This window comes from Notamacropus eugenii, chromosome 6, assembly GCF_028372415.1.
Source record: "Notamacropus eugenii isolate mMacEug1 chromosome 6, mMacEug1.pri_v2, whole genome shotgun sequence".
NCBI lineage: Eukaryota > Metazoa > Chordata > Mammalia > Diprotodontia > Macropodidae > Notamacropus > Notamacropus eugenii.
Genome location: NC_092877.1, coordinates 77,354,731 through 77,374,093, shown reverse-complemented (window position 1 = coordinate 77,374,093; position 19,363 = coordinate 77,354,731). Strand labels below are relative to the sequence as shown.

General features: G+C 36.8%; 1 protein-coding gene across 1 annotated transcript in view; it reads left to right on the top strand.

The window, feature by feature from the left end:
* DHX15 (DEAH-box helicase 15) overlaps window positions 1-19,363 on the top strand; it is a 75,855-nt gene that overhangs the window by 8,247 nt on the left and 48,245 nt on the right. The window contains exons 2-3 of the mRNA XM_072620379.1: window positions 10,406-10,841; window positions 15,550-15,743. Coding sequence (XP_072476480.1) covers window positions 10,406-10,841; window positions 15,550-15,743 — 630 coding nt within the window. The remainder of the gene's footprint in view (window positions 1-10,405; window positions 10,842-15,549; window positions 15,744-19,363) is intronic.

The following is a 19,363-nucleotide window of genomic DNA, read 5'->3' as shown; positions in this document are numbered from 1 at the left end:
GAAATTGAGGGGATGCCCATCAATTAGGGAGTCATCAAAAAGTTGTGGTACATAAGTGTGATGAAATATTATTGTGCTATAAGAAATGAGAAGGATGATTTAGAAAAACCTGGTCTTAGATGAACTGATGAAAAGTTAAATGAGCAAAACCAGAAGGATGTTGTACGTAGTAGCAACAATACTGTACAGTGAAGAATTGTGAATGGCTTAGCTATTCTCAGCAATACAGTGATCCGAGACAATCCCAAAAGACTCATGATGAAGCATGCTATCTGCCACCAGAGAAAGAACTGATATGAACTGACTGCAAACTGAAGTGTACTATTTTCCCTTCCCTTCCCTTCCTTTCCCTTCCTTTCCTTTCCCTTCCCTTCCCTGCCCTGCCCTGCCCATTTTCTTGTATAAAACGACCAATGTGGAAATGTTTTACATGAATGCATGTGTATAACCTACATTGGATTGCTTATCATTGCAAGGAAGGATAGAATTTGGAACTCAAAACTTAAAAAAAAAAAAACCCAAATGTTAAAAAAATTGTTTTGACATGTAATTGGAGGAAAATTATTAAGTAAAATGATAGCTATTATTAAAAAATAAATGAATGCATAGGACTTGTTGATCTCTGTTTCTTGCTGTAATTCCTTTTATTTTATGAGTTGGTTCCTTTTAGATTTGGTTTGAAAATGAAGATCTTTATGCTTGAAGTTACTGAGTAGTAGGAATGTTCTTTGAAGAAAATGAAGTGGGTTCATCTGTCAAGGTGTTCTTTCTTAAATTCCTAAAGCACTTTTTTCATTTGTGTAAATCAATTTTGGTGCTTAAATATTGTCTAAAGCACTTTTTTCATTTGTATAAATCAATTTTTGTGCTTAAATATTGTCATACTTCAATTAACTCCTGAGATCAAAGCTCTTTTATTACAAAGTTAGTTCTGTTTTGTTTGAAGTACAAAAATCTTCATTCTAGGGAGAGGGATTTCAGCTATTCAGAAATGTTGCTCCTCTTGGTCCCTGCCTTTTTAAAGGTAAATAGGGTAGCCTCTAGGTAAAATTGCTGGGAAATCTTTATTTGTCTTTGCCTCTACTACTTTTTGGGCAGAGTTACTTTGATTCTTTTATCTATCATAGCAGGAAAGGAAAAGATATGATGTCATTTATATTGATTGATTGTATATTCTATGAATCTATGTCAGCCATAGTCAGGAGTTGGAGGGATCAAATGAAAAACACATGTAAAATGTTTTGCAGACCTTAAAGCATTATATACTTGGTAGCTATTGTTTATTATTCAGTCCACTGTCATGCAAACCCAGAAAGATTTTACATGTCTGCAAAACTTAAGATTGTAAATCTAGAATTTTAGGGGACCTCAGAGCCCATCTAATACAAATGCCTCATTTTCTAGGTGAAAAAACTGGGACCTACAAAGATTTAAGTGGCTTGCGCAATTTCATCCAGGGTCAGCCAGCATTTCATTCTACCCAAGTCCTCTGAATCCTTCAGAGCTATTCCACAGCAGCATATTGCCTCTCCAGTCCTGCCTCTGATTCCTGATTCTGTTACTTTTGTGAAATTGAGCTTAAACTGATCTCAACCTCTCTGAGCATCAGTTCATCTTTAAAAGGAAGCAACGCAGGCTGGACGGTATCGGTGATTCCTAACTAAAGGGTGTGGAATTATTGCTAGAATAAGTGACTCAGTGTAATAAAAAAGCAAGCACATGGTTTGTAGAAAAAGTAATATCTCATACGGCTATTAATATTTATCAAATAACTATCGATGCTTTATGATTAAATAAATTCATTTAGCATTATGAGCCCAAAGTAATTTTTTGTCATTATGTAGTTTACTTAATCATTTATATATTAATAGAACAGCCATTAGTATCGTGTTGAGGTTCTAAAAAGAAGTTACTAGATTAAATGGGCTTGAAAGGTTCTCCTTTCAGTGCCCTGAAAGCTCTATAAGTCTTATTTCTTAAAAAACAGAAAACTGATTTATTCTTATTCCCTGTGTCTTCTACTTTCTTTGGTCCCTCCTTCAGTAACTTCATCGTTCAATTGAAAGGGCAGCTAGGTGGTGCAGTGGATAGAGCACCAGTGCAGGAGTCAGGAGGACCTGAATTCAAATCTCACCGCAGACACTTAACACTCACTAGCTGTGTGACCTTGGGCAAGTCACTTAACCCCAGTTGCCTCATCCTGGGTCATCTCCAGTCATCCTGATGAATATCTGGTCACTGGATTCAGATGGCTCTGGAGGAGAAGTGAGGCTGGTGACCTGCTGTCCCTCACTCCAAACAAAGTCAAGTGCAAGGCATGTCATTATTTCTCTGATGGCATGGTCTTCTTCGGCAACGGACGAACACACACATTCATTTGCTACTGCTCTTTCCAAAGTATGAAATGAACTCTTAATTGACAAATCTAATGGCCTTTTTTTCAGTCCTCATCCTTCTTAACCTCTCAGTGGCCTGATAGTAAGATTTTGACACTGTTGATTACCCTATTCTTCATCTTTGTTAGATCTTTATCTAATGCCTCTTTTCTTCTCTATCCTATTTCATTTAGTGATCTCTTCAGCTTCCGTGGTTTCAATTATCTCTATGCAGGTAGTTTTCTGATCCACTTGTTCAGCCCTAACTTTTCTGCTGACCTTCAGTCTCACATCCCCAGCTTCCAGTTGAATATGTCAAACTGGATATCCTCCAGGAATGGGGAACTCGTGTCCTTGAGACCACATGTTCCCTGCCCCGCTAGACATTTTAAATTCAGCTTTTCCAAAACAACTCAGTTTCCCTCCAATCCTCCCCTAACTTTCCCCCCTTTTCAGCTTCCCTATTTTTGGCAAGGGTGCTACCAACTTAGTCAGCCAAGCTCACAACCTACATGTCATCCCCATTTCCTAGCTCCCTGTCCCCCATCCAATTAATCATCAAGTCCTATTGTATCTGCCTTCCATAATATTTCTCATAAAGGTCTTCTCCTTTCCTCTGACACTGTCATCTTCTTGTTCAGACCCTTATCACCTCACATGTTGACTATGATGGTAGCTTGTATATAGTTTGCTGGTTAGTGCCCTTGTCTCAAGCCTCTTCCTTCTCCTGTCCATTCTCCACTCAGAGACACACACCTACACCCACTGGCTCTCAGTTCCAGGATCAAATATATCCATGGTTCATCTTGTAAAGCTCTTCATAGTTTAACCTCTTCTAGACTTTCTAGTTTTCTTCTACTTACCTACCTTCTGTGTATTCTTCAATCTAGTGTCACTGTCCTCACTAACCCTCCCACAGCGCATTATCTCTGGGTGCTGGGAATTTTCACTGTCTGTCCCCCATGCCTGGAACTTGTTCCTTCATCTCTAACTCCTAGCGCTTACATCTGAGCTAAAGTCCCACTTTGTATATCTTGTTTGTACATAGTTGTTTGCAGATTGTCTCCTCCATGAGCTCTTTGAAAAAGGGACTTTTTTGCCTTTCTTTGTATCCCCGGCACTTAGTACAATGCTTGGCAGATGTTAGGTGTGTAATAAATGCTCACTGGTTGACTGGTTACTTTGTTCGTGTTTTCTGCCTAGATTCTCCTAAGGCAGAATTAACCAAAGCAGAGACTTAAATTATTTTGTCAGTCTTTAGTATAGTTGGAATTAGAAAGCAATGTCTGAGGTTAAGTGATAGCCTAAGATCACATACATTTAAACCTACTTTTAGATTTTAAGCCTTTCTGCCTTTTTTTTTTGACAGAATGAAATATTTTCTCCCCTAAAAAGAAATCATAAGCATGGACGTATCAGAGAGCCAGATAGCATCCTGAAGTATGTAGTAGCTAAATTTGATGGGAATGGGAGGGAAAAGGGAAGTGAGGAAAAATATCAGAATATGACTTCTGAAGGTCCCTATCCACTTATCCCCTTGTTGGAAGCTGCCATATCTGGCTGCTGTGGCTTATTCCCAGTACTCCTGCATTCCTTTCTTAAGCATCTTTTAGTACTCTGCCCTAGAATAGGTTGGACTTTTACCATTTTCTTCCAGCCCTAGTACATTGCATGTTGTTTCAGTATTTAATTCAATAATTTCTCTACTGAAAGTCCTCTCATTGTTTTGAAATATAATCCTGTGCCATCTCTGTGATTTCTTCCTGACATAATGTACTTTGATGTAAAGAATGCTCATTCTTCTTTGTAGAACTGTGAATGTCTTATCTCCTCAGGCATATTGTAAACTCTGGAGAACAGAGACTTTATAATTTCTACTCTGTGAATGAATAGCCTTAGACTATATGCATAATAGAAAGAATTTAGTAAGTACATTGTGAATGTGGAATGAGTACTGAACTAGCAGTCCAAAGCTCTTTTAATGCTTTTCAGTAACTTGCTATGTGACCTTGGGTGAGCTACCTACCTTCTATTTCTTCTCCAAAATAGGGGAATCATACTCAGAAGTTTAAGATCCCTTTCTGTTAGGACAGCCTATTTAATACATTTGTAAATTTTAAATGCACATGTAAATTATTATTATCTGGTTTTACAATCTCCTAGAACTCAAGTCTACATTTGAAAACTTGGGAGACTTCAGATTAGTTACAGTGGTAAACAATTCCTAGTCTTTAGGCTTGCTAGTGAAATTTAGTATAAAAATATTTCCAGTTTACATTTGAACAGATCATGACACCTTCCTCTTGTCAGTCTGCTTGATTGAAAGGTGAATGTCAGGCTGGTCAGGGATAGAAAAGGAAGAGCAACTTGAAAATTGCACGATGGAAACTGTTCCATAGCATGACATAGATGACCAGGAGCTTCCTTTTGGCAACCTTTTTGTAAATTATGAGATGTGATTTTATATTCACCATATGTTACTACTGTGATGTTTCTCCTTTCTTTTATCTTTTGTTACTTTTAATCCTGATGATTTCACCTTGTTCTATTACTGTGTAGGCTGGGAGTACTGAAGTGGATATTTACTTTGCTTTTGAAAATAACTTTCTTTTAGTGGTCTGTGGAGGAGGGCATTCCACACCCCCCATAGTAGAATTTTGTACACTTTAGTTATGACAGGTCAAGAAACATGGTTACTTTCTGATAATATCTACAACTAAACATATCAGCCTCTGTACTACCATCGTCTCATAGGGGTGGGGAACCTGTGACCTTGAGGTCACTTGCTGCCTCAAGGTCCTTGAATGAAGCCTTTTGACTGAGTCCAAGTTTTACAGAACAAATCTTTTTATTAAGGGGATTTGTTTGGTGAATTTTGGAGTCAGTCAGAGAGGTCTGTACTTGAGGACTTAGAGGGACACACATGGCCTTGAGGCCACAGGTTCCCCCACTTCTTGCTGTAGCTGGTTCAAAGCCAGGATCCCAAAAAAGTTATTTATTGCCTAGCTAGCAATACATATGGGAGAGTTCTGTGCCTTTCTGTTCAGTCCAGCTACGTAAGACTGCTTCCCTGTTCATTTGACCTTCAGGGCTAGACGCTTCCCACCCTCCACCCCTCAGCTGCTGTGTGGTTCAGCTCATTCAGGTATGAGACCCCTATATCTGCCATAGGGAAATAGAGCTGAGGCCTCATTTGGATGGGTTAGATTTTGATTATCCTTACTAGTAATTAACCTTCAGTCGTGTGGGTGAAAATTGAGTTTCCAGAAAGCTTTTTAATTAGAGCCTATTTGATTTTATAGATGACTGCTGTGCATTGGTTTTAAAATATTTTAAATTTACCATGTTAGAAAAGTAGTGCAAATATTATCCCCATTTTACTTAAGTTCGCACCTAGAAAATGGTGGGTATAGAGCAAGCTTTCAACTCAGACTTCCAACTCTAAACCTCTTGCTCACCACTTCATCACATGGTCTTTGTCAGATTCTGCTCCTGGCCCGTTACAAAGCCTGTCATTAAGAATAAGCATATAAGTATATAGTAAGACTAATATAAGTTTATAGTAAGTCAGTAAGACTAATATAAGAAAAAATATGTATTATATACTTACAAAGTTGCTTGACCAATGCCATTTTGAAGTAATATAATTTAATTCTACTCAGTAACTCTGTTTAACTTTCTGTTGAATTGCTCTCTATAACATTTTTTTGACATAATATCCTTGTTTTCCTGGAGCTAATTAATGCCAGTGGTATCAAACACATTGTTAAGAAACATTTATAATTGAAAAAGAAGGATTTATAGAAATGTGTGGACAGGAATTTCACAAGATGTGCAATGAAGGGTTTTGATTTGCATCATTGGATACATAATCCATGCTAAAAATGGAGTCTGTGCATATACAGTGAATAGTACAAAGGGAATGTTAATGTAACTTATTAGAATGGTAATGGGAAGGAGCAAAAAAGTAGTGAGATGACACTTTGTTTCAACAAAGCTTCACTACCAGAAGATTTACCAATCCTCAGAAACATACCAAGAAGGAAGTGTTATTAACTCATCATACAGATCCAAAGGCTTTTGTAAACATAATATAGTATTTAGTAATGATAATTGATGTTTCTGACATGCTTTAAAGTTTGCATACATTTTCTATGTCATCTCATTTGAGCCTCACAACAATCCCATCAAATAGTTTAGTTATATCTCCATTAACTATGCAAAAGAGAAAATGTATCACATGCAGCATTTGAGCCCAGGTCTTACCTGATTCCTAGTGCTCTACACCTTGAATTTTATAACTTTCATTCTTATTGTGGAATTAAAAGTCTCTCACTCCCATTAAAAGAATTCAGGGGATTAGTAGTAGCAGGAAAATCTGGGAGTGGACTGAGGCAGGAAACCTAATTATGATTATAGTTCTTTTAGTTAGTTGGTGTAAATAGAAATCCAGAGGGACAGTTTAAGGTTCATACCTCTCCCAGTGAGAACTAAACTTGTTTTTGGAGAACTATTTTCAATTAATAAAGAAACATTTTAACTGTAAGATGCCATTTGCATGTATCATACTTATAAATACTTTACTGTTTATGCTGTTGTGAGATCATAACCACTTGGTGAAGTAGTATAGCTAATATCCATTATCTCCATTTTTTTCACCCCAGGAAATATGTTCATGGATTTTAAGGTATAAGTTGCATATGGGTAGCTAGGTGGTGCCGTGGATGGAGCACTGGGTCTAGTCAGGAAGGCCTAAGTGCAAATCCAGCCTCAAACATTTCTTAGTTGTGTGACCCAGGGCAAGGCATTTCACCCTGTTTGTCTCAGTTCCTCATCTGTAAAGTGAGCTGGAGAAGGAAATGGTAAACTACTGCAATGTTTTTGCTAAGAAACTCTCAAATAAGGTCAGGAAGGATCCGGCAAGACTGGCGTGACTAAACAATAACAAAAACAACAAAGTTGTATAGCCGGAATTCCAACCTAGTTCTTCATTCTTCACTAAAGTCTAATTGTGTTGCCTTCTTGTGTTTGGAAACTATTTTAGGGTTTTTGAGTTGGCTGTGAGTTCTGGTAGGTTTTGCCAAGCTAGAAAGTTCACTGTGGCTTGGTGATTATTCTTTCTTTGTTGCCTGAGGACCAGCATAACTCAGATAGAAGAGGTTAGTCATTATGCCCCGGGGAGACAGATTTTTACCATCACTGAAGTTCTCAAAGACTTTATGTCTACTAAGTTTTATGTGGCATGGCCCTTAAAACTTCAAACTGTGTAATTGAGTTTTAGAATCATCACGTTTTGTCTAGTGTAGAACAGTTCAACTATAGGGCTGCTCATCCTGTTTTACCTTCTCAGTGATTACATACTGTGTGCCAGGCACTATGCTAGGTGTTGAGGAAACAAAGACAGAAATACTTTAAGCAGAGAGGTTGCATTTGGTTAAGAGAAACAACACATACACCTACAAGTGCATTTAAAATGCATACAAAATAAATACTAGGTAATTTTGGGTGGGGGAGAAGCAGCAGCTAGAGGCTTCAGTGAAAGTCTTGTGTAAGAGATGACATTTCAACCAAGCTTTGAAGGAAATCCAAGAATCAGGAGTGCATTCCAGGTATGGGAGAAGACCTGTGCAAAAGCAAGAAAAAGGGAACTAAAAGGTCATGTTTGACAAATAGCCAGAACTCCAGTTTGGCTAGATTGTAAATTATGTAAAATAATGTATATGAGACTAGTAAGTAGATTGGAGCCAGTTTATTAAGGCCTTTCAGTGCCAAGCAGAAGTTGTAGTTTATCCTTGTGTTAATTGTGTAGGAGGAGCATGATTTGGTTAGACCTATTTCCTTTTGTTTCAAAATTCTATTTTTCACTTCATGATTTTTCAATTATTCATGTATTTGAAAGGTCAGTCACAGAGCATGTGTTTTTATGTTCCAGCCATTGTGCTAATTGCTGGAGATGAAAAGAAAGGCAAAAGACAGTCCCTGCTCTTAAGGAGCTCACATCTAGTTATGGAAGCTTTATGGAAGTTGGAAGAGGGGTGGGAGGAGGTTGGGCATAATGAAGTCCAGAGAAGAAATTTTTGAGTTACATGATTGACCTGGGCGCTCCCTCCTTAAATGGAGGCTCTAGAAAGATCTCGACCTTCTCTTCCATCTTTCTATATCCCAAAGGTAGTATGGTGTAGTTAAAAGATGGTTGGGTTTAAGAGTGAGTAGTGACCTGGTTCTAATTTTAATTCATATTTATTAGCTATGTGGTCATGGGTAAGTCATTGAATCTTTTTGGACCTTAGTTTCCTTATCTTTAAAATGGGGGTGATACTTGTAATACCTACTTGTTGTAAGGTTGGCTCAAGGCTCTAATGAGATAATCTGTGTGAAGTACTTTGCAAACTTTAGAATGCTATATAAAAGCTTGCTATTATCATATGCTTTATTCTTTTACTATAGATTTCATAAGAACAAGGACTATGTGTTATCTAACCTTCATATTTCTACTAGTGCCTGGCATTGTTAGCTATATATTCATTGTTGGGGTTTTCTAGGCAGAGATACTGGAATGAATTTGCCATTTCTTTCTGCAGCTTATTTTACAGATGAACTGGGGCAAACAGTAGCTAACTGTTAAGTGACTTGCCCAGGGTCATAGAAACTAGTATGTGTCTTAAGGCTAGTTTTGAACACAGGGAGATGAGTCTTCCTTATTCCATACCCAGCACTCTTTCTACTGAGCCACTTAGCTACCTCTGATCTATACACATTATAGATAAAAATTTACAGAATGTTGAATAACCTTTATCAAGAATGTTTTAAAATTTTGGAGGAGGAAGGGATCTTGAGTTCATTTTGTATGCACTGCTCCATCTCTTATCTCCATGAATGTACTCATCTTTGCCTCATAGATTCTCTCCTTTCAAGATGTAGCTCCAAGACAACGATTCTACTGGAAATCTTTGCTGATACCCTTAATCTCTAGTGCCTCTCTCTGAAATAACTTTGTATTTATTTGTATTCTCTTTATATTTATTCTGTATCTACCTATGTATGTATGTCTTTGTCTTGCTAAGTAGAAAATGTTTCATGTATTTGTATCTGCAGCACCTGGCATAGAATGTAAACTCTGCACAAGTAGGAAATGTTTCATACATTAGGTTTGTAGTATAGTGCTTGGCACATAGTAAGCAACTTAATCCTGATTGATCGTCCAAGAAATAGTAACCCAGTCCCATGTAGCCCAGAGCAGTAAAATGGTAGGCAGATAACCAAATTTTAGAATTTGAAATGACGTTGTCAGCTATCTACCCATCCCAAACCTTGAAAAAGAATTCTTACTACAGCATACCCAACAAATAGTCATCCAGGCTTTTCTTAAAGATCTCCACTGAGAGGGAACTCGCTATGCCTATAGTTGATATAGATTCCTTAGTACTGGGGAACATAATTCCATTGTTCCAAAGTGTCATTCTTAATCAACTGAAATTTCTTAGCCTACTTTCAGTAACTAGGCACTCTATATTCTTGGGGATTTAACTCACATTGTCTGTGTTCATCCTTCATTTTCAGAGACCATGACATCAGAGAAATGATGATGTGACTTGCACTTGACTTTGTTTTGAGTGAGGGAGGGCTGTGCAAGGTCAGCAGCCTCACTTTCTCCTCCTGAGCCATCTGGGTCCAGTGACCAGATATTCATCAGTATGACTGGAGATGGCCCAGGATACTATGGGAGACCTTGGCCTTTTTAGGCTGACTTTTTCAGGTACTCACTTAGAGGGATGTAATGCCCCTTGAGTGAATAGGTCTCTTTAAGAAGTAGTCAGGGAATGGCCCTTTTAATGAACAAAAGAAAAAATAGCTAAATCAACAGAAACTCTTACTAGTGATAATCACTCCAAATCAGCCATTAAGTGGAGCTTGGGCAGGGACCTGTTGTTGGAGAAGTACTGTATTGAAGGCTTCCTTTTTTTTTTTTCTGAATGGAAATGTACATTACCTTAATTTAGCAAAATCTGATTTCTTAATTTCATTTTTAGGAAGGATCGAGATCGTGACCGGGATCGTGAAGATCGTTCCAAAGATCGGGACAGAGAACGTGACAGGGGAGATAGAGAGAGAGAAAGAGAGAAAGAGAAGGAAAAGGAATTGCGTGCCTCTACTAATGCTATGCTCATTAGTGCTGGTTTACCACCTTTAAAAGCATCACATTCAGCTCACTCAACGCACTCGACACACTCAACACATTCAACACATTCTGCTCATTCAACACACACAGGACATGCAGGACACACATCACTTCCGCAGTGTATTAACCCATTCACTAATCTACCCCACACCCCTCGTTACTATGACATTCTAAAGAAGCGGCTTCAACTCCCTGTTTGGGAATATAAGGATAGGTTTACAGATATTCTGGTTAGGCATCAGTCCTTTGTACTAGTTGGTGAGACCGGTTCTGGTAAAACAACCCAGGTGAGTTTTTGCTTTGTGATGATGCATGCTGTGTGTGTGTGTGTGTGTGTGTGTGTGTGTGTGTGTGTGTGTGTGTGTGTGTTTTAGGTATCTCTTGAACCTTGCCTTGTGACAGTTAAATGAAACCAGCCACTGAGTTGATAGTGTAGGAAGCATTTTGACCAGTGGTCTCCTCCATCTCTGCCAAAAAGGAGGGAAGGTACTTCTTCATCTCCTCTCCAGGGCCAAGATTGGTCATTATCACTATCAGCATTTGGCTTTGTTTTACTTGGGGCTGTTTAATATTTCTCACCCCATTTATATTCATACAGTTTTTAATGGCTTTTGCTTATTTCAATTTGTAAATCTTTTTATGTTCCTCTGAATTTCTTATTTGTTATTTCTTATGACACAGTAAAATTCCATTATGTTCGAATACCATATTTTGTTTAACCATTCCCCAAAATGATGTGTACCTATTTGTTCCTGTTTTTTTTGATGCCACAAAAGTGGTGCTATGCATGCTTTCATTTATACAGAACTTTTCTGTCATTGATATCCATAGGGCTGTATGTTTCATATTTTATCCATTAGTGTTTAAAACACTTAAATGTCCTAATCACTCCCTTTGTTCATTTGTAGTCGAAGTCCTTAGGGAATACTTGGAAAGCAGTTTGTGGAGACAGGCTGGCTATGCCCCTCTTGTGGTGGAGAAGTAGCTTCAGTTATATTTACATGGAGTATGGAAACCATCAGGGAGTGTCGTGGGGCACACTTAATGTCTGTGAACCTGTAGGGGAAGAATACAGCTTTCTTGGGAAGAGCCTTAGTGAGGGATAATGTAATGAAGTAGAAAAAACATATGTGTGGAGGCACATGACCTGGGTTTTGAATCCTAGCTCTGCCACTTAATACCCTGTGACTTTAAACAAGTCACTTAACTTCTTGTCTCAGTTCTCTCATATGAATAATGTTACTCAGGTTACCAAATTGAAATAGACATCCTGGATATTGGTTTTTGAGGGATAACTTGCAAATAATTTACAAATAATTGCAGATACGCAACATTTAGAAAGTTGATTGAAAGCTTGGAACTAGTTCTGGTTCACAGTGTTCTGTCTGTATGCTAGAATTTTAAGATATTTTGTACCATTCTCAGCTTTAATAATCACTTATTATTTGGGAAAGTGTGCATACTAACTAGTCTACCTGCTCTTATCCCTCATGTTGATTTTTATCCTTATTCAGAAATTTGTTTGAATAGTTTTAACTGCTCCAGGAAAAAAAAGAAGAAAAAGTAAAATAGACACCTGAATTTAGCTTTGTATTTTCTCTGTGTAATTTCATAGTTTTTAGTTAAGGATATAAGAGAGAAGCTCAAATTAGAAGTTGTATAGTCAAAGATCTGTAGTCAAAAGTGACTCAACTAATGGGCTTGTTTAGGCAGTCTTTCAAACTTGCTTTCTCGATGTATTTTGTCAGTCAGCCATCTTTACCTTTTCATCTCAAATGTTGTTCTGTAATTTCCATCCACATACTACCATCTGCCTTTAGTACCCCAAAATGAACTCTGAAGGGGCTTCTTGCAATCAGAAGACTAAGCTTGAGAAAAATATTATAATAGCTGTAGAATATAGTCATAAACTAATTTACTCTTACCCCTATTTGGGATAGCAGTGGTTATTCTGTATTTGATAGGGGATTTAAGTGGACATTATCTGGTTCATCCATTTTTCTTTTGGTAGTATTCTGCAACATTTCTTTGTATTCTTTTCTCATTGATAATTTATTCCTTTGTCTGTTCTGTCCTAGGGAATCTCTAAAAAAGCCCCCCCCCCCCCCCCCCAAGCCCCTCATCCTTTTCTTAGTAGGAAAGGCTACATGCACACCTAAATTGATGGTACAGCTGTTTCTCCCACTAGTTTTCAATTGAGTTTATTGAAATATATTATTCTGGATCTTTCTTACTTCTTGTAAAGCAAGTTTTTTGCCACTAAACCCTTCCCTTTGGCCTACTGAGAAGAGAGAAGCTGGTAATATCAGGACAGTTTTTGTTTGTTTTTAGCTGCTACCACCATTTCTATTTTGCCTTCTGCATTTTACCATTCTCTAAAATGATGCACATTGGATAGACTTAGCATATTTGAGGAAAAAGGAGTTTCCTTTTTCCTGCAGATAGGGAAAAGGAACCCTCTACCTCTAAGACTGTTTATTCTGCGACAGTAGTAAAGCTTTAGGTTTACTTTGTATTTAAAGGTATTGTGGCAAGCAGGAAAGGCAGGACATTTTGGTGGAAAGATCATTGAACTAGAAGTAAGGCAAGACATTTGATATAGGATATAGGTTATACATGTGTAGTCATGCAAAACATTTCCTTAACAGTTATGATGTGAAAGATTATATTTCTCTCCTTCCTATCCTGCTCCCCATTCTCTTTGGACCTTGTCCTTCCTTAAAAGTGTTTACTTCTAATTAATATCATCCCCCCATCCCCTCCTTGTCCCCTTCCCTCCTACTTTCCTGTAGTGTAAGATAGATTTTCATACCAAGTTGAGTGTGCATGTTATTCCTTCCTTAAGCTAAATCTGATGAGAGCAAGGTTCACTCTTTCTCGCCTTCCCCCTTTTACCCTCCATTGAAAAAGCTTTTTCTTACCTCTTTTATGGAGAGGTAATTTACCCTATTCTGTTTTTTTGTCTCCTCCTAATGTATTTCTCACCCATTAATTTTATTTTTTTAAATATCATCCCTTCATATTCTACTCATCCTGTGCCCTCTGTCTATATGTATATAATCCCTCTAACTACCCTAATACTGAGAAAAGTCTCAAGAGTTACAAATATGATCTTTCCATGTAGGAATGTAAACAGTTCAACTTTAGTAAGTCCCTTATGATTTCCCTCTCCTGTTAACCTTTTCATGCTTCTCCTGATTCTTGTGTTTGAAAGTCAAATTTTTTGTTCAGCTTTGGTCTTTTCATCAAGAATGCTTGAAAGTCTTCTATTTCATTGGATGACCATTTTCCCTCCTGAAGTATTATACTCAGTTTTGCTGGGTAGGAGATTTCTTGACTTTAATCCTAGCTCCTTTTGACCTCTGGAATATCATATTTTAAGTCCTCCTATTCCTTAGTGCAGAAACTGCTAGATCTTGTGTTATCCTGATTGTGTTTCCACAATACTCAAATTGTTTCTCTCTAGCTGCTTATAATATTTTCTCCTTGACCTAGGAGCCGTGGAATTTGGCTTCAATATTTCTACTAGTTTTTCCTTTTCTCTTTCAGGAGGTGATCGGTGGATTCTTTTAATATCTATTTTACCCTCTGGTTCTAGAATATCAGGGCAGTTTTTCTTGCTAATATCTTGAAAGATGATGTCTTGGCTCTTTTTTTGAGCATGGCTTTCAGGTAGTCCCATAATTTTTAAATTGTCTCTTCTGGATCTAGTTTCTAGGTCAGATGTTTTTTCCAGTGATATATTTCACATTGTTTTCTATTTCTCCCATTGTTTTGGTTTTGATTTTTCATAAGATCATCAGCTTCCATCTACTTCATTCTCATTTTTAAGGAATTATATTCTTCAGTGAGCTTTTGGACCTCCTTTTCCATCTGGCCAATTCTGCTTTTTAAGGCATTCTTCTCATTGGCTTTTTTGATCTCTTTGGCCACTTGGGTTAGTCTTTCTTTTAAGGTGTTATTTTCTTTAACATTTTTTGGGTTCCCTTTAGCAAGCTGTTGACTTCGTTTTTCATGATTTTCATGCTAAACAATTTTTTTTATCTTGTGGAATGCATAGAAGGAAGATTCAGTCTCAGGCTTTTGAGGAGATGAATATTTGCTGTCTCACCATAGGATTGCTTTGAGAGAGCAAAGCTTTTTGAGTGGTTTCTAAATATGGTATTTTGTATTTAGTACTTAGTAATTTTGGATTGTGTAGATTAATTTCTTATGGTGATGTATATGGAATTCTGTAAAATTGGGGTGTTAGGGAATGTAGATTCTTGCCTACTTCATTGGAGACTTAGCCACTAGTTCCCCATGCTTCTCCATCATTGTTACTTTTCTAATCAGCACACTTAACCTCCATGGCTCCTTTTAACTTTAGTTCACTGTGAAAGAGGGAGGAAAGGCAACTGCCACATTGTTGTGTTTTTATTACCTTAATTGTATTCTTCTGTAGCAATATACCTCCAACTCTAGTCCAGGGCCTCTTAAACTTTTTCCACTCTATACCCCTTTGGTGTTTCTCAAACTGTGGATTGAGACCCCATCTAGAGACAGGTACAATAGTTAACAATGCTCTTGGCTACACCTGGAGCACAAATTGTGTTCCTTGAAGTAATCCCCTTCCTTGCTGGCAGCAGCAGGGTTATTCATTAGAGAAAGCAGGATATGCTAGCTTAGTAGAAGGATGTCCTGTTGCATACATAGGTTTTAATCTTCAGGGACATATGTTGTAGCTGAATCAGAATAACAAGAAGCACTAGAACATTCGTGACTTTGATGCTTTCACATAGTAGACTCAAAAATAAGTTTATTGAATTAAATTATTAAATCAATAGAATTCTTATCTCTATGTTATCGTTCACCTTTATTTAAAATCATACTTTTTTGACATAGTTAAGTGAAGCTGTTTTAAAATGTTAAAGCAGGCACTTTCATTAAGTTTCATTTAGTGTTCTTGTAAAGTGAACCAGTATTTTCATGTAAACCTGAAAATGTTTTTGATAGATCCCTCAGTGGTGCGTTGAGTACATGCGCTCCTTACCAGGACCGAAGAGAGGAGTGGCCTGCACACAGCCCAGAAGAGTTGCTGCAATGAGTGTGGCTCAGAGAGTTGCTGATGAAATGGATGTGATGTTGGGCCAGGAAGTTGGGTACTCCATTCGATTTGAAGACTGCAGTAGTGCAAAAACTATTCTCAAGTAAGTGATGTCACTCTACTTTCAGTTGTGAACTTTCATTATAGGGATTTTCTGTCTCACTTAGAAGTCTACTATGAAGAAGTCTACTAAGAAAAAGTCATCCCCTGGTGAAGGCTTCCAATTTCTTGTATGGAACTTTTTTTATCTGCTAGTAATGCTAGTTGTTCTCTTTGACAGCTATGGATTTCATCAGCCCACATGCAATTTATTAGATGTCTACTGTGTATTAAAACTTCCAGTGCAATATATACTTCCCTGCTTTTAAGAGTTTGTCTATGGTGAATTTTAGCAGTTGCGCAACAATACTCTTATTCATTTAAAGAAAAATTAAAGATGAATTTTTAGTGTGCATTCTAGTCACTAGTAAACAGTGTAGTGAATTGATATTGGTATTATCAAAGTTCATTGTCATGTTCCAGTATTTAATCTATGTAGTACTGGGATGAAAAACTAAAATTTACTTGGAAATTAGATAAATAACTTACTTTGCTGCAAATGTATGGTTTAAAGAAGGTGTGTAATTTTGCTATTATCCTAATGGACATAATTACTTATTTTTTGTTCAAGATGATCTCTAGAATCCTTCTAACTTTGATGAACTGCCTCCTAAAGCTTAATTTGTTTGCTATTAAAATAAGTTGGTTTTTCAGTATACCAGTATTTGTCACATTTGCTTCAACAGTCTTACTTGAAAACTGTCCAAAATAACTAATACAGGAATTATTAATGTGTTAGTACTATCTCTTTGTTCTTTTCCATTCCTATAATTTTTGACATATAATCTCTTCTGGCAAATACACTCTTTATTATAAAATTTCAGTAACTCTTAATTAAAACAAACCCAGAGGTGAGATTTTTAGGGTCTTGTGGTTGTGTCTTATAGACAAAATATTGTTAATGATGTGTCTATGATAGTGTGAAATATAGCAAATGTAAGGTAATCTTATAAACAAACTTGTTTAGGGAAAAAATGAGTTGCTAAGTGAACAGTTGATGCTGACTTGATTTATTTTATTGTGAACTATGTTGAGGAGAGATTTTTTTTTTAACTTTTGTCTTTCTGTACTTTAAGACTATCTCCAAAGGTGGACACTTACCCTCTCTGAACCTAATAATAACTGTGTTTACTTATCTCAAGATGGTAATGATCAAATGAGATAAGAGATGGGAAGTGCTTTATTAGCCTTGAAAGTGCCGCATAGGTATCATTTGTTAATAATTTGTTGAGGAAGGAAGGATTTTTTTTCCTTTACTTACATGTACTTCCCATGATCCTTATTCCTCTATTGCAGCAGGAAATACATTTGACTTATTTATAGATTTGCTCTAATTTTGCTTTTTTAAAACTAAGTTTCTCTATCATTTTCTTCATTTAGTATCTCCACTCTTACTAATGCCACATGTAATGATCTTCAGAAAAACCTACCAATCACTTTGTAGCTTCCTATTTCCTCTATACCTATACCATTCCTATCTGTTTGTCAACAATTCCATAGTCACACTTAAATGTCTTGCATGAGATTTTCAAAGACATTTTCATAATGTTACCTCAGGCTTAGTAATAATGCCTAGTGTAGTCTCAGAAGCTAGAGTAAATATTTGTAGTTTCCATTGATATATATGTTGAAATGAGGGGCATGTAATTTTATTTCATTCATTTTAATGCTACATGTTGGTTATTTCATAATAATAAACTTAGTGTCATGTTGAAAAGAGTTGGAATCACTGAATATTTTAATCTTACAATGTAATAATTTTTTCTTAAATACAACCTGGGTTAGCTAATTCAACACAGTTCTTTATTTCTGTGATGTTGCCTAAATTCTTCACTTGTAATTATAATGTACTCTTGAAAACAGTATTACTAACAGGGTTTGTTCTTTTTAAACTGTTATGTGTTTTTATATAGTGCAGTAGTATTTAGTGCCAAAGCAAGACTCTTCAGCGTGCTACATTAACAGTTAAATTCAGGAATTTGGAGACAATGTAGAACATTTAACCTTATGAGTACTCATTTGATTTTATAGAAATAGAACCAGCTATTCGTGGTGGCAGATCTCAACTTTGTCCTAACTTGTACACATTTTTCTTATAGTGCTTATGATTTTGTGAAAAGCAATCCTCAGAACACAATTTGGAAGTTGATAGTTTGTGAATAATTTTTAAAAGGATAAACTCTTGTTAAAGATTTTGGCTTTATGAAAAGTAATTGATGCACTTTATTTTTGTTATCCAGTCTTGTGCTTTTTGACAGCTATGTCTGGTTTCCCCCACCCCTCACGGGATCACTCTTGTTGCAGAATACTTCAGTGTGGAACCCTGGCCAGTCATTGTTGTCCCAAGAGCAACCTTTGTGGGTCTGCTTAGAATCTAAGCTCAAAATTAGGAGAGAGTAAACTGTCTCTTCAAATGTTATGAAGGAGATTATTTCTGAGTTGCTGAATGTTTATTTATTAACATTTAAGCTTCAGTAGGTCTGAAATGAATGTTAAATTTTGGACCCTGAAGAAAATCTGTTTCTGCTTGCTAATTGTAAGATGAAATTGTTAGTTGAAGTAGTTATTGTATTTAAGTTCATTGTTGTTTTTAAAATATAGTCCATAATCCAGTTGGGGCAGTGAGGAAGCACAGTAGATAGAGTGGAGTGCCTGGAGTTCAACCAGAGTTCAAATGTGACCCCAAACACTTATTGGCTATGTTACCTTGGCCTTAATCCCTGCATGCATAAAAATGGAGAAGGAAATGGCAACTACTCTAGTATCTTTGCCAAGAAATTTTCATGGATGTTTGGTTCATGGGTTCATGAAGAGTTGGACACAACTGAAGAACCACAGCTACACAGTTACCCTTTTTAAAAATTTTATTGATATCTTGTTCTACCACCAAAATTCCTCCCGGTGTCCCTCCTGCTTCCCCCTTCCTGATAGCCATCTGAATGTTTTTAAGGAAAAAAAAATAGGGGAGGAGAATCAGTCAAACTGGTTGAGATATCAAAAGAATTTGAAAATACATGTATGCACCATGCCTGTGGACCTCCTGTATTTGCAAATAGTGGATTGGGTTGTTTTTCCAGTCCTCTTTGAATCCATTCTTCTTTGTATTGTTGCAACATTCACTTCTGATTGTCTTGCTGTTTATATTGTTGGAATCACTGCATATGTTGTTTTTTTGACTCTTCTTACTTGACTGCATCAGATCTTTCCATAAATCTTTCCCCACTTCTCTCTATTCATACTCATCTTTAGAGAACAGTAATATCCCCTTATATTCGTATACCATTATTTAATTAACCATTCCCCAGTAAATGGGCATCTGCCCTCTAATGCTTTGCTATCACAAAATGTGCTGCTTTAAGTTATTTTCATGTGCACGCACACACGTTTGATTGGTATATATGGACTTTATTATCAGTGATCTCCTTGCGACTAAAACCCCAAGATCCAGTCAGAGTCAAAGGTTACGGACTTTTTAGTTACTATTATTTGAGTAATACCAAATTGCTTTTCAGAGTGACTGTACTGATTCACAACTCCACCAACAATGTATAGTGAACTTATTTTTCCAAGTCCTCTTTAACGTTGACTATTCCCATCTTTTGTCGTCTTTGGTGTAAAGTTAAA